General features: G+C 55.9%; 2 protein-coding genes across 3 annotated transcripts in view; one reads left to right on the plus strand and one right to left on the minus strand.

Moving 5' to 3' along the window:
* PYGB (glycogen phosphorylase B) overlaps nt 1-12,665 on the plus strand; it is a 59,326-nt gene extending 46,661 nt beyond the window's left edge. Inside the window, exons 14-20 of the mRNA XM_041734377.1 lie at nt 188-335; nt 3,667-3,725; nt 5,238-5,379; nt 7,159-7,366; nt 8,718-8,852; nt 10,066-10,132; nt 11,453-12,665. Coding sequence (XP_041590311.1) covers nt 188-335; nt 3,667-3,725; nt 5,238-5,379; nt 7,159-7,366; nt 8,718-8,852; nt 10,066-10,132; nt 11,453-11,605 — 912 coding nt within the window. The 3' untranslated portion in view covers nt 11,606-12,665. The remainder of the gene's footprint in view (nt 1-187; nt 336-3,666; nt 3,726-5,237; nt 5,380-7,158; nt 7,367-8,717; nt 8,853-10,065; nt 10,133-11,452) is intronic.
* Nucleotides 12,666-14,283: 1,618 nt separating this feature from the next.
* ABHD12 (abhydrolase domain containing 12, lysophospholipase) overlaps nt 14,284-22,956 on the minus strand; it is a 70,302-nt gene continuing 61,629 nt past the window's right edge. Inside the window, exons 7-13 of one of the 2 annotated variants that reach the window (XM_041734385.1) lie at nt 21,800-21,929; nt 20,390-20,427; nt 19,888-19,967; nt 18,668-18,750; nt 16,758-16,836; nt 15,727-15,907; nt 14,284-14,832 (exon numbers count right to left, since the gene is read on the minus strand). In XM_041734385.1, the coding sequence (XP_041590319.1) occupies nt 15,728-15,907; nt 16,758-16,836; nt 18,668-18,750; nt 19,888-19,967; nt 20,390-20,427; nt 21,800-21,929 (590 nt within the window). In that variant the 3' untranslated portion in view covers nt 14,284-14,832; nt 15,727. The remainder of the gene's footprint in view (nt 14,833-15,726; nt 15,908-16,757; nt 16,837-18,667; nt 18,751-19,887; nt 19,968-20,389; nt 20,428-21,799; nt 21,930-22,956) is intronic. The other variant, XM_041734386.1, reaches the window with a different exon arrangement.

Raw genomic sequence — 22,956 nt, forward strand, 5'->3', positions numbered from 1 at the left:
TCCCGTATATTTCTGCTGCTCCTGGTGTGTGCCCACATTCAGCATCCCTGCCCGATCCCCCCATCCTCAGAAGGCCTCCAGGAGCTTTTGCTCTGCTTTGTGGCTGGATGAGGGACAGACATGTCCCCTTGGCCCTGACCTTGAGGGCTCAGGGGGTTGGAGCATCCTTGTCCTTTCTTCTCCCCAGGAAAACAAGCTGAAGTTCTCTGCCTTCCTGGAGAAGGAATACAAGGTGAAAATCAACCCCTCGTCCATGTTCGACGTGCACGTGAAGAGGATCCATGAGTACAAGCGACAGCTGCTGAACTGCCTGCACATCATCACACTGTACAACCGTGCGTGTCCCTGGGGTCACCCCACAGGGCTCTGGGGCTGGTATTTAGTTTAGTGTTTAGTTCACGTTTAGTTGTTAGTTCTTAGACTTGTTTTGAGTTTTTTGGAAAGCTCTTACTTGCTAGAGACATTTAAAGTATGTTTACCAAAAGTGAAATAGTACATGTTACTTTATGCATGTACCTTAAACTATTTCAGCAGCATTCAGTTACAAGAGCAAATAGGAATCAAAGAGCCCCTAAAAGTGAATATAAATATTCGCTAGGCTTATAAATAGAATAAAGCTTTAGGGAAAAACTTTGATTTTAGAATTTTGTAATTAGCGCAGTGACTATTAATTTTGAAAACCAAAGGAACCACAAATGCTCTTTTCAAGATACAAAGCTCCTCTCAAGAACATTAGAGCTCCCATTATCCGTAAATAAGACTTGGTCATGTGGAGGAAGCCGCTTATGTGTGGACAGTTAAGTAACAGGATAGATAATGTTCCGGTTAAGTGTTTCTGATGCTCCTGCCTCCCTCCGTCCAGGAAAGGCCCCAGGTGAGGGCCCATCTGTGCACGTGGCTGAAGGAGGCGCTTCACGATGCCTCCCTGGCCAGAAGCAGCAGTTCACAGAGGCCTTGTTTTGTTTTCTTCGCTATGGTTTTCTTTGGTGGTTGGGATTTTCTGCCTTTTCTTTTCCAGTTTCCCAGCAGTGTGCCTGGGCCTCTGTTGGAACCACCCTGTCAGTCCCCTGTCTGTGAGTGGCTGGGCACCCCTGCCCTCCCTCCCACGCAGTCCTAGGCTCTCTGTGTGGGCCTGTGGGCTTCCCAGTATGGGCCGCTTCTGGGTCCTGCAAGCCCCGCTCTTGTACCAGGCAGGCAGCTGGGGGCTTGTGCTGTTTCCACCCCATCATCTGTGCTGCTGTCCCTGTCCCCGACTCCATCTCCATCTCTTCTGTGGATGAACACATTCAGTGCTCACCACCAGTCCTTTTTGCAAAGCTGTTCTGTTTTGCCCTTCTGCTTGGATTTCCCTCTGGCTTACTCCAGCCGCTCGTGGGAACTGCACTCTGAGTTCTTGCTTATTCAGGACATGTAGGACAGTTTGCAGGTGACATATTAGGCTTCACTTTCTTTATTGGAACATCTTTTAGGTCCGTCCCTGCACTGTCCAGAGGGTGGGACATTGGCATGTCGTAGTGTCAAGTGCATGTGCTGACTCTCTGTGCCAGGTGTTGTGGGTCAGTTTTCCTGGATGCTCAGGGCATTCTGAATGCATTGGCTGAGGTCCTGTATTATTTCTAGGAAGGTTTTCTTTTCTTTTCTTTTCTTTTCTTTTCTTTTCTTTTCTTTTCTTTTCTTTTCTTTCTTTTCTTTTCTTTTTTTTCTTCCTTCCTTTCTTTCTTTCTTTTCTTCCTTTTATTTCTTTTCTTTCTTTCTTTTTTTTTTTAACAACAGATACTCAATTTCTCAAAAAGGTTGAGTTAAGCATCGCAGTGGTGACTTCAACCTCAACTCAGGGCTTAGTACTGATGGAGGTAATCTGCTTAACAATCTCAGATCAGTGGGTCACCTGTGGATCCTCATCTGAAAATGATCCCAAGTCTTAGGACCTTCACCACACGGAATTTTTCTTGTAGCAATTCTTAGAGTCTTGGTGGACATCAGAACTGGTCCTTCATTTTGAGATTCTTTTCCTTCGTGCTCTGATGAAGTCAACACATACCTATTACAAAGATTTTACATTGCAGCTGGTTAGAGTAATTCTAATTCGGTGAATTGGCCACCTTTGGTTCCCTGGGTGTCTTCCCAGAGGCTTCCTGCCCGACTTGTTCCCTGGGGAGAGTGAACAGCAGTGAGTCAGGAACAGGAGTTGGGCGTCTGAGGCTCTGCTGTAGTTGCAACTGCATCTGCCTCAAAGAGCTCTAGGAAGGTTTCTTGAAGGGTATTTTAAACATTTGTTTGGTGCCAATATTTTGGTTTCCTTCTTCCCAGACTCCAGCGAGGTATGTGCTAGCTTCCTTCTACCTATCTTCTTATTGTCTCTTGATTTCTCTCCAGACATTACCAAAGGTATTTCCTTTTCTGCCATCTTGTCCGCTTTTCTTGTTTCCATCCTCTGTGTGTGTGTGTGCTTTAGTGTCTCGCCTCCCTCTCGGCGTCTTTTCACCTCTGTGTCCTGCGGGTTCTCATTTCACGCACTGCCGTTTCCTAGCCTCCTCCTGGTATCTAGGTTGGGCGCTGTGGACTCTTTGGAGCGGGTGAGCTGATGGCCATCACGGGCTGCAGATTCTTACAGGGAGGCCTGTTCCCCTTCTCGTCTATAGCCAAGCGGCAGATTCCTGTTACTGGCTGAATCTGCACCGCCCAGGGCTACCAGCAGGGGCTCCATGGAGCTCAGGGCAGCCACCGGCTTCCTCTGTCTCCCCAAGCCCAGGCTGGCAGGAGGCCGTCTGCCCTGGCCCCTGACTTCTGGCCCCCAGGATGTTGGACCCTCCCAGCAGGTTTCCCTAGGGGAGAGGCCCAGGTGAGGTCTGCTTTCCTGTACCCCAGAACGCCGGCCGGCCCTGCTGACAGCTCCCCTGGGGTTGGGTCCCAACATCCCACCCACCTTGGGAGTTTGTGTGCTTTTCTGAGTTTTGGTGAAAATGTAATCTGTGTTTTGTTTTTTCCTCATTTCCCCATTGTTCGTCTGATTTCCGGAAGTGGGAAATTTCAGAACTAAGGGACAGCCATGTTCTTGGTAGGACCTGGAGTCTGTGGTTAGAGCTCAGCCATGATTCTCACTGCTCTGGTTGGCTCCTGACCTCTGGTGAATGCGCTGCAAAGTTGCCTCACCCCTCTCTGTAGACACCTCGGCACCTCTCCGTTATACACTGAGGGCCAGGGGCTTGTGCCCTGACCCTCTGGCTGCCCCCGTGCAGGAGAGTTTCAGGGTCTCACTCATGCCCTTCAAGGGGTGCCGGTGCCAATTCTATGATCCCAGAGTCCCCTCTTTTCCAAGTATCCATCATGTGCAGAGGCCTTGACAGCCAGTGACTAGACCCAAGCCACCCTCCTGCTTTGGGCTGTTGTGGGAACAGAGGTACAGCTTTTCCTGTGAGTCTTTTGGAAGAGTTTGTTCCTGGGCTCCTCCCTCACCAAAGTGGGATATAAATGCAGAATCTAGGGGGCTTATACCTTTAGTAAGCAAGAGTTCCCAGCAGACACACAGGGGCCCGCTGGCTGTACCCTACCACCTGTATTGGGGTTGCTCTGACCCCCAACAGGAGGCTGATTGGCACACCACATCCCAGAGCAGGGCTTTGTCAGGCTTTAGTGCCTTATTTGAATCTCTCATTTGTCCTGCAGGAATAAAGAAGGACCCAGCCAAGGCCTTTGTGCCCAGGACCATCATGATTGGGGGCAAGGTGAGGTGATGTCCTCTTTGCTCCTTGCTTGGTATTTAACTTGAATGCACAAACCACCATGCTTTTTATCCTAACCTGAGTGCCAGTTGCCTGGTGGGCCGGACACTGCAATGGCTCAGAGCCAGCACACATATGGAACACCAGAGGTCCTTACTTCCCCAGGTGTGCTTGTGGACTGAGGTGACTCAGTGTCCATCAGCTCAGCAATAGGAGGGAGCTGCATGGGCCCCTTGGCTGCCAAGCACATGAAAGTGGGAGGTCTGCAGCCCCAGGGGGCTTGCTGGCCTTCCATCTGATAGGGCAGTGCCATTCCTTGCATAACCACCACTCTTCTGCACCTGTGCCTGCTCTTAGGCCCCAGCATGGTGCCCACTGACTGCCTTGCACTCGTGTGCTGAGTGGGCGTAGATTGCTGGCTGCTCCATCAGCCAGATGTACAGCTGCTGGGAGCTCAGCCTAGCTTTATTTCCTGTGTTCACAGTGGTGCATGCTTTTGGACATGCAGTCGCGGAGTCCCAGTATGCTGCCATTACTCCTTGGTGGGTCTCCTCTCCATGCTCCATGCTCTAGGGCAGGTATCCCCATCCTCTGCCACTTTTCCCCAAAAGCCTCAGCATCATCAGAGAACATGAGGACACTGTGGGGTGTTGCTAATTCATGGGCAGCTATGGGGCGGAGCCCGGGCACTGTGCTCCACCAGCTGAAGCACACATGAAGGTGGACAGGAGGTTTGAGCACCTGCCTGGGGCCAGCAGACGAGGGACACCTCCTTGGCCCCCAGCCCTCCCCCCAGCGCCGGCCATTTCCTCAGCCCAGGGTGTGGGCTTTCCAGCAGTTTTTTAAATATTCATTACTAAGATTTTTCAGCTTGGAGAAAAGTAGAAAGAATGGTAATAGTATCCATACACCTATCCCAGACTCCTTTGGGACCATTTAAGAGTTGGTTCCAGATGTAGTATCACCTGTAAATGCTTCACCCGTGTTCCCAATGATATTTTCCTCCCAAGCCACCGCAGATACAGGCTCTACCACCACCACGTGATAGGGTCTTCACATGTAGATGGCAAAGTCCTAAGTATCTGGAGCAGTTTGTTTGACTCTGGACCCTGGCAAGGGCCTAAGCTGGCCACTGCTTGCTGTCCGCTGAATCTCATCATCGGGAGCTTCCCACATGCCTGCATCCTCTCTGTCTGCAACTGATTTGCTATGGAGGTTGGGTTGTGTGTCTTCCCCAGACACCCGTCTGGCATGTCCTAGTATGTTCCTTAGTTCCCGGTTTCTGAGAAGTGGGTAGTTCTAAAAGTCCTCCTCCTTTGATCTCATTCCTAAAGAACTGACGAGTCAGAACAGGTTTGAGGCTGACAGGTTTCAGCACAGGCTGAGGTAGCACATGTGGCGGGTAGCCCCCGGCCCAGCATGACCACAGATCAGCACGGGCCCCGGGACCCTCTGAGGACCCTGTGCTGCCCTGAGCACAAGTGTGTTCATGCTGAATTTCCTGTCCGTGTCCAGGCGGCCCCCGGTTATCACATGGCAAAGATGATCATCAAGCTGGTCACATCCATCGGCAACGTAGTCAACCATGATCCTGTTGTGGGCGACAGGCTCAAAGTGATCTTCCTGGAGAACTACCGAGTGTCTTTGGCTGAGAAAGGTAGGCCCTGGGGGGCTGCATGAGACAGGAAAGCCCTCTCCTGCCCAAGTATGAAATGGGTGGTCGCTGCTGGTCAGGCAGATGAACGCTGCCCGGCCACCAGGCTCTTCTGGCCAGCGGAGACCTTGGTTCTAGCAGTGAAAGGCTTTGGGGGACCTCCCTGCCCATCACTAAGTGCAGAAAATGATTGTCCACCACGGACATCCTTTGTTTCTGTCCTTTCTCACTTTGACCTTGCTCCTCTCCTGTCCTCTGTTCCCCAGCATTCTTTCCTGCTCTTCCAACTTGTTCTTGCTGGCAGGATATGCTTCCAGGGTGGGCCTCCTCCCACCCCCTGAGGATGCTTCTGCTGTCAGCATCTATGTGCTCTCAAGGGCCTTGCCAGCCTCCGATCTGGGCTGGCATCTGCCTCTTCCAAGGCAGCTGGAGTATGACTGTCCTGAGCTGGACAGGGCTTTCTAAACTGGCCACTCCCCAAAAAATAAATAAATAAATAAACTGGCCACTCCCTGAGGCCCTGGCAGGAACCTGGAAAACCTGAGCCTGGAATCCTGGCTCAGAGCAGTAGGCACTTCTGTAACTCCCCAGCTGCTGCCCTTTGCACTGAATAACTCTCTCCCCTCTCAGGCCAGCTCGGCCGGGTCATCAGACGGTCTCTGGTCCCTCAGCTGTCACAGACCATACACAGCTCAGGGTCAGTACTGTGGTTCTTCACTGAGCTTCTGATGTACCTTACAGCCCTTTGCTGCCGGGAACTCCCCACTCCTCACTGTTCTCTGGGGCCAGCTGGCTCCCGGGCACCTTTAGAACCGGCCTTGGGGTTCCTGGTGTGGAGTCTCAGAGCCAGGGTCTGGATCCCCCAAGTGCTCCCCAGCTCTTGAACTTGCTGCACCAGAGGGTCTGCTGTCACGTCAGCTCATGGGGGCTGGAGATGCCCTTATCTCCCTACCCTGGTCCTTGGCCTTGAACAAAGGCTGGACTCTGACCTTTGCTGACCCTGAGTGCCAGCCACTGGGCTGGGGAAGCCACATCAGCTCCATGGACACGAGGAGGACGTGGGGGCAGGGATGCCAAGGCAGAGTAGGACGATGCAGCTCTCCCAGTAGCCATACCTTGGAGGCACAGGGAGCCTAGCCTTGGCAGAAGCCTTCGTAGACCCTTCTACGGGGGAGCTCCGTAGACCCTTCTGCTAATTCCCCTATTGCTTACATCTTCTAGAGTGGTACATGGTCAGAATGAGCTCACAAATAGCATTTGGGTGGTCAGCATGGCTGGCTCTGCCCAGTCTGAATATAGCATAGGGGGACTTGTGTGTGTGTGAAGACAAGGAAATCACCCCACTGTCCTACTTCTTTGGTTCTTTAAGAGTCTAGATTCTTAAGTGCCCTGAGGAGCCTTATGGGCTGATGGCAGGAGACAGAACTACTGATGGGGTACAAGGGAATGATAACGCCCAAAGCCAGAACCACAGGCCCCTAGACGATGGTTGGGCCTGGTCCCTGGAAGCTTTCAGAACACAGGTCTTCTGCTACCTTGGGTCTTCTCAGGAGTCACCATCTTGGCCTCAGATGGCCCTGGATCAGGAACGGAAGCCCTTACAGGCCAGCAGGAGTGAGCTGCAGGGCTCAGGCCCATCCTGGAGTGGACAGGAGGTGGTGCCCGCTCTGGGAACACCAGCCATGGGCTGGAGGAGGGCGTGTGGTATCCCTACACAATTCCCCTTGCTCTTGTGCTGTGAGCAGCCTGTGATGACGTACCTTCTCGTCCACCTGCTTGCAGTGATCCCCGCGGCAGACCTGTCACAGCAGATCTCCACTGCGGGCACCGAAGCCTCGGGCACAGGCAACATGAAGTTTATGCTCAATGGGGCCCTCACTATTGGCACCATGGATGGCGCCAATGTGGAGATGGCCGAGGAAGCCGGCACTGAGAACCTCTTCATCTTTGGCATGCGTGTGGAGGATGTCGAGGCCCTGGACCAGAAAGGGTGTGTGTCTTTCCCTCTGCCATTGAGGGCACAGCAGCATCCTGGGCACTGCTTGGAGCATGGGGGGTGGGAGTGGGGGTGGAGCTGAGAGGGCTCTGGGAGCCAGGCCTGCACTTGCTGGGGGAGAGGCCCACCTGGTGGATGGGTGGCTGTGGGCATGGTGGCCGAGCTTCCCCACGTCCGGAGCTCCCATGGGCTGTCCCAGGAGGCTGGCTTGGGTGGCAGCTGGCTGCTCTGTGCTGGTCTCCACTGGCCCAGTCTGTGGGTTCAGAAAGAGTTTTTAAAAGGGCGGAAGGCGCCAGTCTCTGGAGGGAAAGCCCTGAGCACTCTGGGCCAGTGTGGGGATTTGGGGCTGGCCTACTGCTGAGATTCCCTGGCCAGATTCTGTACAGTAACCCTATGGTCTTGGAATAATTTCAGGTTTACAGAAGAGTTGCAGAGATAGCACAGAGCTCCGTAGACCCTTCTGCTAATTCCCCTATTGCTTACATCTTCTAGAGTGGTACATGGTCAGAATGAGCTCACCAATAGCGGCGCAGTGTCATTTATTAAAGTTCATGCTTCATTCACTGTTTCCCCACGAATATCCTTCTCTGTCCCAGGTTCGCATCCAGGGCACCCCCATGTTTTGACGGCAGGTCTTCTGTCTCCTTTAGTCTATGACATGTTCTCAGCCTTTCCTCATGTTTCATGACCTCCGATATTCTTGAGTCTGGCCCCAGCTTGATTCTGAGCAACAGTTGAAAAGACAGGATTGCCTAACTGCCTAAAATTGGTGAGGCCTCAGGGACCAGCTGAGTTAAAACCCAAATGTCACCTAAAGTCACATTTGAGAGTGAGCCAGATGGCTCAGCCTGAGAGCAGCACACTCCCCCATGTGTCCTTTTCCACCTGCTTCTCATTTGGGCTCTCTGCCCTATCCCATGTCCTGGGAACTCACATGCTTCCACCCCCCAGACTCCCTGATAGCCGTGGCCCTACAGGTGAACACCTGGTTTTCCTGGTCATTGTCATGGCGCCAAGAGGCAGGGTGGTGGCAGGGAGCAGGGTCAGAGGTAGAGATGGTGTGCAGCAGGCAGGTTCTCAGGCAGCCTGCCCCCATCAGAGTATGGTGGCGGCGCACGTGCGACTGCAGGTCTTCCAGTAACCACATTTCTGTGAGCCGGGAGCCTTGGGATTCAGTTTGCATGTCGGGCGCATTGCTGCCTCTTCAGGGCCCAGCAGTGCGTGTGGCCGGGCTGCCCGTGCAGGCCTCCCAGGCCTGGAGCCATCTGGGACCAGGGGTGTGTGCCCCGTACAGGCACACCGCCCCTGCCCGCAGAGGCTGACACCTGGCCCCCCCTCCCTGCAGGTACAATGCCAGAGAGTACTATGAGCGCCTGCCTGAGCTGAGGCAGGCCCTGGACCAGATCAGCAGCGGCTTCTTCTCTCCCAAGGATCCACACTGCTTCAGGGATGTTGTCAACATGCTGCTGAACCACGACAGGTTCGTTCTTATGTCCCTCCCTACCGGCAGGTCACACAGGTGGGTCATCTTCCTGGTGGGTGGTAGGCTGTGCTTTAGGGGTGACCCCCGGCCTCCCAGCCCAGCCTCCCAGGCAGAGGCTCAGACCATTGACCTGGACCGGCTCAGCCACAACCAGGGCCTGCAGGGGCCTCTGCAGGTGCTTAAAGGCTGGGGCACCCTGGCGGTAGGGATTGCCAGCTCATGGTCCACCCTCACCGGCACTGGTTGGCCCCCCAGAAGGGCATGGTGAGCAGAAGGTGGCTTCTCATGGGGCTGGTGGAGGCAATTCCTGAGCCCTCTCTTCCCCGAGAGAACGGGGGTGTGGGCAGGATGCCCCAGAAACTTCTGGAAGGCGGTAGGGCAGAGGGCTCTGCTTCACAGTCCCAGCTGAGGCAGGTGTTGGGCAGTGTGGCACAAAGTGGTTAAAGTGGAATTACCCTGTGACACAAATTACAACGTAGTTAATGTTGTGTTACGATGTGTCTACACGTGGTTATAACGTCCCTGCAAGTCAGCAGTGCTGCCTGTCCTCCTTGACGGTTCTTTGCTCCACCCTGTTGGGAAGAGCTGAATCTGCTAAATGCTGAGAGCTGACCTGTTCCACTCTCGGTTGCCTTTGGGTTGGTTTCCTCTGTTGCTCTTCAGTGAGGGCTGTGAGCAGGTGTCAGACCAAATGGCAGCCCCACACGTCACAGGGCTAGGAGTGTGGCCCTGGCTCAGACTGTGATCACGGAAACATTGTTCATGGTTTCATGAATTGTCTGCATTTCCCTGTTCCTAAGTCCTACAGTTTTGTCCACCACATCCTTTCCCTATAGATCACCAGGTCACGGCCCAGGTGGGCCCTGGGAACAGATGGCTGCTCGGAGCCTCGCTGTCATCCTGGGAGGTGGGGTCAGCAGGAGGCCTCTCCGCCTGTGCTGTTCAAAGGGACCCCAGCCCCCAGCCCCACCCCCCTCGCAAGGGGACGATGCATTGTTTACAATCCCTTCTTTAAAGAAACGGCTTACAACAAGGTTTTTATAGAACAGTATCCCCAGAACGGAAGTACTACTCATAGAGCTACTCTGCGGCCTGATAGACGCCATCATCCCGAGGTGTGGGAACTGGAGTGGCTGTAATCTGGTGGCCGTTAGCCAGTCTCTGGCTTGTTACCTACCATGGTGGCCTAGTCTCCTATCTCCCGTTTCAGGTTCAAGGTGTTTGCAGATTATGAAGCATACGTGGCATGCCAGGCCCAGGTGGACCAGCTGTACCGGGTATGACTGTAGGGCCCCGGAGCTGGTGGGGCAGCCTAGCAGGGGAGCAATGGGCGACATCTCTGAGGTCCAGTCCTGGGAGGCCACGGTTCATCCTGTGGCCCAGGGCAGGGTGGCTGGGGGTTTGGCAGGCTGAGCTCCCTCGTGGACGCGGGCTGGCCAGGGCTGCTTCATCACTTCCTGCTCAGACTGCCTCAGTTGTCCGTCTGCTCAACCCCTGGGGCCAGGCTGTCATCCACGCTGGCATCTGCGCAGCCAGTCACACCAGCACAGAAGGCAAGTGAGTGGGGCAGGAGTTTCCTTTGTGCGGACGGCAGAGGCAGCCCCAGCCCGTGGTCTGAGTTCCCCTGCAGCGTCATCAGGAGGGTGGGGGGGTGGGTGCAGAGCCACGAAGACGTGTGTGCACAGAAAAACTGGTTTAACTGTGAGAATGCCCACTTCCTAGAAGGGTGCAAGCTTCTGTGTTAAGTAGAGGGAGGAATACATAGCCGTAAGGAGAGGCCTTTGTGAGGCCAGGCCGCCGCAACCAGCTCCCCGCTCCTTAGCGAGGTGGACAAGGGCCCCCCCCCCCTCATCCATTTCTGTGTGGAGCATGTGCTAGCCTGTACCCTGAGGGAGTGGGCACATCCATGCGGGGTCTCGTAGTCATAAGGGCCTGAGCCTGGGAGGTGAAGGAGGGTGTCCGTCCCTCATACCCACTGCCTCCCCTTCCTGGGGTTTTCTGGACACCCAGCCCGTGTGCCTCACCAGGGGTGGCAGTGGGAGAACTCTGGCTGTGCGCCAAGTTGTGAGTCAGATGGATTATTAACCAGGTTCTTGGATGAGGCCTGAGGGGTGTGTGTTCCTGATGCTACGGTCCTGGCCCCCCCACCCCACCCACAGGGAAGCTGCCTGCCCTTGAGGACCTGTCAAAGAACAGGGGATCCCGGGAAACCAAGTGACCAGGCAGGGCTCTGGGGGGAGCCTTTGCTCCTGACATGGGCCTCAGCAGTCTGCCCTTTCCGGAAGGCTCCTTTCAGTGCTGGCTCATTCGGGGGCGGGGGAGGGGGTGAGCTGTGGACAGGAGAGCCCCTGGATCCACTTGGTGAGTACTTGCTTGCTGTTGTTTGTCACACCAGCCGTGCCCTGAGGTTGTGACACATTTTGAGGCTCCTTGCCCCTCTCTCTAGTCATTTTGTAGCTTTTCTGGTCAGCGAGGGGTTGATGGCCACTTCCCTTTGTTCATCAGGCTGCCTGGAGGCTGAGAGCTCATCCGGGAATAGTCCAGAAGGCTATCCTGTGTGGTGCCTGAGATCACTCAGCCTGTCCTTCCCTCTGCAGAACCCCAGGGAGTGGACCAAGAAGGTCATCAGGAACATCGCATGTTCGGGCAAGTTCTCCAGCGACCGGACCATCACGGAGTACGCCCGGGACATCTGGGGCGTGGAGCCCTCCGACCTGCAGATCCCACCCCCCAACCTCCCCAGGGATTAGGCCCCCCGGCCACCGCCTGCTTGTTGCAGGGTTGTTTCTGGAGAGCCTTGAGGATCACGGTCGTGGCTTAGGGTGAGCCAGGAAGGAAGGGTGCAAGAAGTGAGATGCTCCCCAGTGTCCTTCAGGAAAGCAGAGCAGAGCGCACAGCCCCGGCCGGGGTGCCCGGCAGCTATAGCTCACCTACCTGAGGAGGTGGGGAAGTGGGAGCCGCCGGCTGGCTCCTCTGAGACCTTGCACGCACCTGGCAGTGAGCTTGTTTTTAGCTTTGAGCCTCTGGATTCTGGGGTCTGGGCAGGCAGCTGTGGCCAAGTCCGGGGAGCTGGCCACAGCTGTGGCCTCCTTGTGTCTGCAGCTGCCGCATGGGTGCCCTGGCCCCGGGTTTCCAGACTGATAGATGGGGGAGGACATCCGCGTCTGGCATCTTGGGGGTCCTTGGCTAGGACAAGGCTGACTGATGCAACATTAGCTTGGTTTTGCTTTTCAAGAGGAAAATCAAATTCATGGGAAAACAAAAATAGCTAAAACCTGTTTTTGTTTTAGTAACTAAAGATTTTACTTCTGAAGTTTTGTGCTTGAGAGACAATGCCGGGATGTTTTGCCCAGCCTGGGGCCCCGGGGCTATGCCCCTGCCGTGTCCTGGGGGCTGCGTCTCCTGTCCTTCACTCCAGGCCAGCCTCCCTTGCCCGCCCTTTGTGCCAGCGTTCCTGCCATGGAAGGGACTGAGCAGGCCCAGAAGGGAGCCTGCTTTGTACTCTGCCTGGGTGGAGGCTGGTGGGGGCAGCTGCCCAAGGGAGAGCTAGGGGCAGCACCCCCCCCAGCACCCTCCCACAGGCTCTGCCCTCACTCCGAGTTCTGACTGCTCACAGAATCGGCCCACAGACGACCTACTCACGTGCACGTCACCAGAGCTGCAGGTCTGCTGGGGAGGCCCATGTTCAGCGGCTGTGGTCACCTCCCCACCCCCTCCTGCTGTCCTGTCTCTTGGGCCATGTGTGACCATCACTGTGCCACTTACTGTTACTGCCTTGTGTGAGACACCGATTAAACCTTCCTGCCTGTGCTTGGCCGGCCTGGCCCGTGTTCCATTCTGCGCCGTGGGCAGGGTGGGGGCTGGTGCCAGGCGCAGGCCTCAGAGCCTCCCTCGGAATGGCCTAGGCCCTGGGATTAAGGACGGACCAGGTTCTCCCACCCCGGGCGTGAGAGGAATGTGGAGTATGTGCCAGAACCACCAGCTCATGAAAGGAGTCTCAGATCTGCCATCAGGGTGTTAGCACTGTTGGTGCAGACTGCATTGCTGCTTTTGCATGTCTCGTCACCCACTCCTGGCCCTGGGGACAAGGGCACGTCCCCCTGGAGCCGTCTGGGATCTAGGGGTGCCAAGTGGCTCCCAGGACACACATGTAAACCACAGAATTGACGGCTGTGCGTGTCTGCATCTGTTCCTTCTGTTCCCCCCTAAGACTGGTTTTGTATCGTTGCGGGTTACAAATGCCACAGCCCACGGTTCGGTTCAGGCTTCGTTAATCCCTTGGGGGGGGGGGGGCGGCGTTTGGAACTGATGAACCGCCATGAGCGAGCAAGGGCCCGTCCCTGCTTCCTGCTCCTCAGCCCGCCTGTCAGGCCTGTCAGACCTGTCAAAGCACTGCAGCCCAACTTCATGGCCTGCCTCGCCCCCAGGAGGGAGCTGGGGTGGCTCACACAGACTGACGCAGCTGCGCAAGCGGCCCTACCTCGAGGCTTCTGTCACCTGGCACAGCAGTTACTGGGGAACATGGTGGGGAGGGGGGCGTGCGTCTACCTGAGGATGGGGTGCGCTGCCACAGGCAGGGCTCGTCCCCAGGGGAGACCCAGGAGGCAGCAGGGGCCTGTCCAACAGGAAGAACATACACCTGGCATGAACACACCTCGGGGGAATCTGTTTCAACCCATTTGTCAGAGGCCTGGTTTCCCGGATGTGAGTATCACTGGGGGCAGCTTGCAGGTGCCTGCCCCTGCGTTGGCACCTGGGCCCCCAGGCAGGCTGAGGGCGAGGCCCTCCATGCCCCGGGGAAATCTGCGCCCCCTCGACTGGAAAGCCCCAGAGCTTCAGGACCTGGAGCAGTCGGCCGTTGGAGCAGTGGGTCTAGGGGGTGGGGGGTGGGTCCTTGCTCCGCTTTCCTTACCAGACCCGGCGTCCCTGTCCCCTCACTCCTCAGGTTGCACGGAGCTGGTCCCACTGGGCACCGGGCCACTGGGCAGCAGGGTCTGCAAGGGCGGCTGAAGGGCAGGGAGGCTGCTTTGACAAAAGGTTTGAGCCCCCCCCCCCCACTCCTCTCAGTGAGTGAGCGAGGCCGTGCTCGGCCAGAGCGAGAGATCCCACGCTCTGCTGCCCCAAGGCTCTTCACAGACCAGTGCCAGGGGCCAGCCTGGCATCTGTGGGTGCCACCCCAGAGCCTGCTGAGTGACACCATCATCCTGCAAGCCTGCTCCAGGTTAGGTATTTTAGGGAAACACCCTCTGTCCCATCTGGAGAGCTGGCCCCTCACGAACACACCTCGCCCCTCCTTGCACAGGCCTCCCCATCCAGGAGTAAAGGCAGCTCCAGGACGTCCGCCCTTGTGCAGCCGCCCCTTCTCCCATGGGCTGGACCCTGAGCAGGGCCTGCGGCAGCTGGAGGTGCCACCAAGACATGACAGATGGACCACCACCACAATTTTATTCTTAAATAAATGCTCAGTCCAAGGCCAGGTTAGGTGGACAGGTGGGGAGAAAGCAGAGGAAGTGCAGGTCGTGGACCCATCCCCCACTGTGAGGCCCCGGGGAACAAAGGGTGCTGGGGGGAGAGCTGGGACCGCCGCCATCTCACGCAGCATGGTCCCCAGACCCCACACCCCCGCCCCAGGACCCCTGGGCCCAGCTCAGCAGGTGTGGGGTCCAGCAGCAGGGGGCTGGCCTGCATGGTCACTGTCCGCCCGACAAGAGCTCAGGTTCAGGGGCAATAAGAGGGATGGGATCACACGCCAACAACCTGTGCCTTCCACGGACAGCCACGCTCCCAGCTGCCCAGGGTGGGCGCCCTGGGTCAGCTGGGCCTCCTCCGCCCGCCCCAGCTGGCATCCGGGTCCTCTGTCCAGGAGCATCAAGGACGCCGAGCGGCCACAGCAGACGGGGAGGGCAGAGGTCTTCATGCTCCTTCAGGCAGCAGGACTCAGTGCTGGCGCCCAGGTTCTGACTTCCCCAGGAACTCCCTAGACAGGACCGGACAACCGTCAGCAGCCACCAGGGTCCTGTGGCCCATGATCTCCGTCAGCCCATCCCAGGAGGACCAGCACCCACACAGAAGGCCTGAGTGACAGACCCAGGGCACCAACGGAAAGGCCTGGTCAGACCCCGACCCTGTAGGGGCAGAGACCGGGTCTCGGGCTGCTGTCCTTCGTTCTAAACTCTAGAGCTACACTCCAGGCTTGATTTTCTGGAACGTGTTCCTCTTGGGCTAGGGAAATCATAGCCCTAGAGCAAAGCCATACTCCTTCAGCCCTCAGGGCCCTGCTGAGGTGACCACGGCGGGCTGACGGGGGTAGGCTGCCATCAGACTCCCCGAGGGCCGGTCCCGGCACCCCAGTGCCAGCAGCCCCATGAAAGCACCCTGCAGGCCATCGGCACAGCGGGGGCTGCCTGTGCCTGGGATGGGGGCAGGGGGTTGGGCCTCACCCTGTCCACACTGCCCTTGGCCACTGTCCTGCCCTCATGCTTGGGCTCCGCACCTGGGAACAGGATGGGTGCCCACAACCCAGCCACAGTCCCAGCCCAGACTGGCCACGGTGGTGCAGCCAGGAGCACAGCCTCCCTCCAAGAAGCAGCTGAGGCCAAACAGGCTTCTGGGAGCTGGCCTGGGGTCTCCCATGTGCTATATGCCCCAGGCCGGCCCCAACAGCTGTGTGGGCACTACAGGGTCTGGGGTGCCCCCCGAGGTGGGTGTCTACACAGCCTGCACAACCCACGCCTAGAGGAGTCACTGCCCTGTGTGATTGTGGCAGCAGTCAGCACGCAAGCCCTCTGTGGAGATGGAAGGCTCTTGAGTGACAGGAACGCCTGGCCTAAGCCTTCACCACCCAGTGAGTCCCAGGTGGGGGATATCTCACCTCAGTATCCGTGGAAGCTCAGGGCTCTTGTAGATGTACTTGTGCCTGTAGCCAAGGTCTGAGTGAAAGGGGATAAACTGAACTTTGAAGTCTCGGAAGCTTCGAGATGGAGCAGCGATGTTGTAGAGCTGGCACAGGGGAGACATGACGGGTCAGCACCCACAGGCACCTGGTGGTCCCCCTGCAGGCAGGGAGGCCGCTGTCCCGGGAAGAGAACCGGAGCACCCCACCAACAATGCTGCTACCCTGCAGCCAGCCTGGCCAGGGCTGCTGATGAGCACCCAGCCCCCAGCACCTCAGCTAGGGACCCCATCCTCACACCTCTCTCCCAGGTGGCCCTTCCTCAGGGGCGGCCAGCCGTGAGGGGCGCGCTGGCCTGACGGCTCACCCCGGGGCCGGGCTGAGGCCCAAGCAGTGCTGCTGGGCGGCCTGTGCCGGCTACAGGGGGCTTTAGGGGAGGACACCTGCCCGCTGGCACCCCCGGCCCCAGCATCGCCACGCCAGGCAGAACGTCCCCCACGACACTCAGTGACACATCTAACGCTCTCTCCCGGCAGCAAAGGCAAAGCAAACTCAGCAAAAGCAAACATGGAGGCCTCACAACACTATGGTCCCCGACAGCAGTCCAACCCCCAAGGTTGTGTATCCAGTGTACCGACTGCGACCCCGTGCTGCGGCCGGGGCATCCTCTCCCCTGAGAGTTCTCTCCCTCTGGCCAACCACCGTGAGCCCTCCTGGCTAAGCAGCTAGTGGTCAGGCTCCATCAGGCCAGGACCCCTGCACAGGGGCTAGGACCCCCCCTACTCACCCTCTCCTCTCCTTTTGCCATCACCGAACATACTGGTCAAGAAGCCCACACCCTCTGACTGCTCTGTGCTCACAAGGTGTCACCCGTCGGCCCCCACCCAAGTCTCCTTCAAAAGGGGCACCTGCCAGCAGCAGAACCCCTGCACATGCACGTATGCCCGGCCTGGCCTCAACGGGAAGCTGCAAGCCACCCGCCCGCACCAGGGGCAGCACCTGACACCCACCTTTCTGCCAAGCTGGAAGGGCACGACCGGGTCATCCTCTGCGTGCAGGATAAGCAGGGAGCAGGAGATGTGCTTCACACTGCGGGAGGACATGGGGCTAGACCACAAGCCCAGGAGAGGACTGGGGCCTCAGGCCTGCCTATGGCAGGCACCTGACTTCAGTGCGGGCTTCGCCATGGTGCTCACGGCTAGAATCCCACTGGCTTTCAGTAGAGAACTAAAAGTTGATTTTCTTTTTTTAAAGATTTTATTTATTCATGAGAGACGCAGAGAGAGGGGCAGAGACAGAGGCAGAGGGAGAAGCAGGCTCCATGCAGGGACCCAGGATCACGGGACCCCAGGATCACGGGACCCCAGGATCACACCCTGGGCCCAAGGCAGATGCTCAAACGCTCAGCCACCCAGGCGTCCCTAAAAGTTGATTTCTTAGATGTTTGTAGCACCATCTATTCAGTCAAGTCTAGAGATCAATTCATTCACCAAATTTGCCCCCTGTGTATTTTCTGGAAATTAAAATGATTATTTCTGCCACTAAATATATTCTTTGAAATTTACAAAACAATATAATTTAAATGGGCCAAGAAATTTATTGCAAATGAATGTTTACTAAAAAAGCCCACACTCTCTAACCTTTGTTAAAAATGACATTCAAGGTCACCCTGTTTACAAATAAATTAATGTTTTCAACAGGTTCACAGATCCAAGCCTTCTAGCAAACCACAGATGGGCCTGGTTCTGGTGGTTCCAGACTGATCTGGGGGCTCCATGAGGGCAGCACTGGGCAAGCCTGGCACCTGGCAGGACCTGGGCCAGGAGACTCGTCACCCCACAGACACCCGGCCTGTCTGGCACTCTGTGCTTCTGCTACTGGTGCACATACCCGCTCCCCCTGCCCTCTGCTTCCAGGGAGGGGCCTTTCTGCTGCGAGGGTCACACTTTGACAGTGGAATCTTTTTAGGATTTCCACTGTAAACAGTACATCCTAACCTTTACCCACCTCTAGAGAAGGCCAAGTTCACCCGATGTCACCTGCTGTCACCTCAGAGCCGCCCATGGAGGGGCTTGTGACTCCCAGTGGGGGAAGCACGACCAGCCCCCCAACTCTCAGCCAGGAGCATGGCCAAGGGGCAGCTTCGGGGGGCCCAACACTCACTGTGGTGCTTGTGGTTGGAATCCAGGTTTTTTCAGATTATTCTTCTCTAAGTTCCAAAACAATATTTATAAATAAGCAGGTTTTGTGCCTATGTCTACTCAAATTTTAGTTTTAGAACCAAAACACATAATTAAGGGGAAAAATATTCCATTTTTCACATTTACTTCAAAGTGTAAATTCTTAAATGTTAACTGAATATTTATTGTTTTTTAAGATTTATTTATTTTAGAAAGCGAATGGGGAGGGGCAGAGGGAGAGAATCTCAAGCAGATCCCAGCTGAGTGCAGAGCCTGACATGGGGCTCAATCCCCCAACCCTGAGATCAGGGCCTGAGCCGAAACCAAGAGCCAGATGCCTAACTGACTGAGACACTCAGGCACCCCAAGAGAAATATTTTAATAGTGAACTTTGTAACATCTTTCTATACCAAACATATGTCAAAAGGCTGAGGCAGCATCCTTCTTTGAGTGACAGCTCCTGTTACTGCTCTAGAACCTGTGGGGAGCTCTGGTTCTGAGGGACTATTGTCAAATAAAACCTCCATACAGACATGCTGTCTCCCTGTTGCTTTACCACCACTACAGTCTTTTCAAATCCCTTCTCTCCCATTTGCAGCTCACAGCCTGATGTGCCCCCTACAAAGGCTGGATGGTTAGAGGAGAACCCCAGTATTCAGAATCTGGTGAGGGTGACTGGTCCTGGGGGTTCTCAGTGTTTTTTTAAATTGAAAAATGAGGTATTGTACTGCAGTACTTACTTTTCATCATTTGCAAATTTAATTCCGCTGCTTGTAATGGGGTCGAGGAAGAACCAGTCAAACCCAGGGAAGTATCGATATATCTGAAGGCGACATGGAAACAAGACAGGCAGAGGCACCGGTTACAACAGCCACAGAGAAGGCTGGGATCAAGGGTTTAGACAGGCTGCCAAGTGCCCAAAGGTCTCCCCTGCTTCCGAGTGGACTGAGCTGAGGCCACACCACCCCTGCCACTGGACCACAGCCTCCCTGCTTGAGAGGCTCCTGGACTGGCCTGGCATGGCTGTCCCCAAAACAGGCTCCCATGCCACAGGGCAGCAGCTGGGCAGAACCAGCTCTGAGACAATGCCTCCCACAGACACTAGGGCCTCCAGCCCTGGGAAAACGAGTCCATGTGACTTGGGAGTAAAGCAGCATCAGAAGAGACTATACAGGACTCCTCTGGTCGCCAGGACACAAGGCCTACAAGACACAGCAGGACACAGAGAAGACTCTCTGGGCCAGGCTTGGAAAGGGAGGGTCCAGGGCCTCAGTCTCAGCATGTAAGGAGGGCCTGATTCACCTGGAACCCCCACCAGCGTTCGCCCTAGGTGTTAGCTGGAGCCACACCTGGGAGAGCCTGGCTGCCGAGCACCATCCATGTGTGCAGGGAGCAGGGCACCCACCAGCTCCAGGTCTGAGGAGGCAGGCACCGGCCTGGGCGGAGCTCCGGGGTCAATGAACCCTGGTGGGGGTTCCAGGGAGGCAAACCACGCCAGAGGCAAGGCCTCCCAGGGGCCTGTTGTCCTTGGACAGTCCAACTGTGAACCTGTGCTTGTGCCTGGCCACAGAGTTTTAAAATTCCAGGCAGCTCCGTATTCAGGCCAGTGCCCTGAACTAAACAAGGATTACATTTTAACACAATCTGCATTTCTCCAAATATTTAAATGATAATTCCTATGATTTTTATTATTTATTTATTAAATATTTTATTTATTCATGAAAGACAGAGAGAAACAGAGACACAGGAAGAGGGAGAAGCAGGCTCCCTGCAGGCAGCCTGATGCGGTACTCGATCCCAGGACCCAGGATCACGACCTGAGCCAAAGTTAGATGCTCAACTGCTGAGCCACCCAGGTGTCCCCCTATGATTTTTATTTTATACTTACTTTCTTAAGAGTTACCCTTATAGCAATCATTTTAATAATAAAAAGTCAATTTTTAATAAGATCTGTACTTGCCACTGAGAATGGATGACTCTTAGCTTCCTCACGGATATTAGTGAATGGAGATTCCAATATAAGGGCATCTGGAGGTGTCTCTAGATAAATACAACAAACAGGGAGCTATGAGGTGGGCAAGGCACCCCCACAGAGGCCCATGGGAGACACTGGTCCCCCAGACTTTGCCCCATCGGCCCCCGCACTGTTGGTGTGTGAAGAGTGCTCCCAGGGGACTCTTGGGTGGCTGTGATTTGCTCCCTAGAGCCACACCTACTGACACTGTGTATCGGGAGCTCAGCCCTAAAGAGGCTCTGCCAGGTGCTCTAGAATCCAGAGGGAATGTGGGCGTGGGTCAGTTGAGGCCTTACCCAGACCCTGGTCTCAACGCCTGCCCCTGGGGCTGTGACACGACACCAAGCATGGCTGCGTGCTGCTTGTCCACCAGCATCCAATTCCCAAGGACCCACAGTGGAGCCCACACCCACGCAACCAGGGCTCACATGTCCACACAAGCCCCTACCTCGCTCACAGAGGCGCCGCACCAGATTTGTCGCCACCCTGAGAAGGGAAAAAGAAACAGTTCAGGTGAATGACGAAGGAAGCTGTTTGAGATGAAACCAATCTGGTTTTCAAAGTGAACAAGAAGCTGTTGGACCTGTGGGGCGGTTGGTGGGGCGTGGGGGAGGGTGTGGACACAGATGCCCTAGGACGTGGGTGGGCCCTACTGCCCCTGCCATCAGCCGCCCCCCTCAGCCAAGGATGGTGCTGACACCCCCTGGACCTCCCGCCACCCCAGGACTGCACTGGGAGGGTCCTGTGCAGACCGCCACAGCAGGATGGCCTGCTCCTGCTCTGCCCGGGCTCCTGTGGCAGGCTCCACTCACTCTCCCCGGCACCACCGAGCCCGCAGCCCCCACCCCGACTGCCGGGTGCTGTCCGAGCGAGGTAAGCAGCAAGGGGAGGCAGCAGCTAGGGTCACTGCCCCCAAGGAAGTCCCGCTGGAAACAGGATGGGTGCCAAAGGTCTCAGGACTCTGGGCAATGACAGCCCCGCACCTTTTACAGACGCCTCTGGACCTTCCATCAGCAGAGGCAATTCAGGCAGCCCCAAATGCAACATTAAACTGTTTTCCCGGGATCCCTGGGTGGCGCAGCGGTTTGGCGCCTGCCTTTGGCCCAGGGCGCGATCCTGGAGACCTGGGATCGAATCCCACGTCAGGCTCCCGGTGCATGGAGCCTGCTTCTCCCTCTGCCTGTGTCTCTGCCTCTCTCTCTCTCTCTCGCTCTGTGACTATCATAAATAAATAAAAATTAAAAAAAAAAAACAAAACAAAAAAAATAAAAATCAAGTTCCTTTTAAAAAAATAAAAAATAAAAAAATAAACTGTTTTCCCATCTTGGCAGATGTAGGAAGGGAACCACCCGCTGATTCTCCCCCAGGTTCTTTCTTGGGTGAGCCAAACACAGGCTAAGTGGCCAACGCTGTTTACAAACGTGCCCAGTTTGCATGTAATCAAGGCCCAGCACTTGGGCATCCGAGCCAGCACGCACCCTCCAGAGCCAGGAGGTGCAAAGTCTTTGTGCATCCAGGACTCAAGCCCCATCTCACGTTGCTCTAAAGACATCTCTCTGGGTGCACCCCTGGAATGGAGGCAAGCGCGCCTGTCTCCCGGCAGAGGGCGATGGCCTCCCCACCACTGCCTGGGTGTGTCTCAGATCATTTCTTGGGTTGAGGAGTTAAAGTAGCTCCAACTCTTTATGGGTTTTGTGGTGCTTCATCCCCTACCCTCATCAGGGGAATAAGGGCTGAGGCATGTTGGGACTCATGGTGTCATGGATCCAGAAGCCACAGGGCACTCTTGGAGAGACTGGGTAGAAAGTGGCCCCATGAAGACCTGCTCCCCCAAGGCTCCACCATGCTGTGAACTCACCCAGTGCCTAGGGAATGACCCCAAATATACACAGGGTTGTCTCCACTCCGGGCTTTGATCCAGTCAAAAACATGGAGTGCATCATAGGTCATGCCTCGCTCTGATGGGGTTCCTATTGAGTCACCCCAACCTGGCAAGGGAGAAACAGCAAGAGGAGGAAGTCAAATCCAGCCTGTGGAACCTCCAGAAGAGCAGACTCAACCCTTCTTTCTCAACATGCAGCCCGGGCCTGTCGGGGACAAAGGAAGTCTCTGCCACCATCATCCACAACCCCATGCAAGGGGTATCTGGGCAAGCCCCCTCCTACTTCTCCCATATCTTTACCCCATTACAATTCCTGAACCCAGCCACCCAGACACCCTTGTCCAAAGTCCCGATGAACAACTGACAGGACAGACAGACCCACAGATTCCTGCGGGCAGATGGCTCGCTGGTGGGTGGCCAACGTGATGGGCCAGCGAGAACCCACCCTGTCCAGGGGCCTCTGCAGGACAAGGAAGGGAGCCCACAACCAGCTCAGCCCAGCTGAGGACAGATGTGGGGAGTCAGGCTGGAGGCAGGGGCAGGATTCCAGGCTCAGGACAACTCTGACCCAGAAAGGGAAGAGGGTCCTAGAAGAGTAGAGGAAAGCTAACCATCTCTGCTCCTAGACCACATCTTCCCCCAGAGCCCTGCCCCAGGCTCTTGGAAAGGACAGATGCCACTGTCGTTTCTAGCAAGTCAGCAGTGAGTCATCATCAAGTGATCTGAAAACACAAGGCTCAGAAAGAGCCAGTTCTGCTGCATAAGCACACCCACAGTTAGTGAGCACAATGAGCTGCTTCCCCCGGGCACTCTGGATGCCAGATTAGGGGAGAGACGAGGCCTGATGAAAGGCCCAGGTGTGGACACGAGGGACACAGGGACGCAGACATGCAGAGCCCCCAGGAGAACTGGAGTAAGGAGGTGCTACAGAGGGGCACAAGACAGTGACACAGCTGCCTCTCTCTCACCGTGAGGTCTCTAGCGCCCCACAAGAGCAGAACACCCTGTAGCACGGAGAAAAGAGTAAGTGGGCTACTTTCTAGATTCTTATGTGCAGTTTTTCCCAACCCAGAACTTTCGAACGCTTTTCCATGAAAGAACCTTCCATGCCACAGGCAGAGTAAGGCCCCCAG

The sequence above is a fragment of the Vulpes lagopus genome, chromosome 19 (genome assembly GCF_018345385.1).
Source record: "Vulpes lagopus strain Blue_001 chromosome 19, ASM1834538v1, whole genome shotgun sequence".
In the NCBI taxonomy this organism is placed as follows: domain Eukaryota; kingdom Metazoa; phylum Chordata; class Mammalia; order Carnivora; family Canidae; genus Vulpes; species Vulpes lagopus.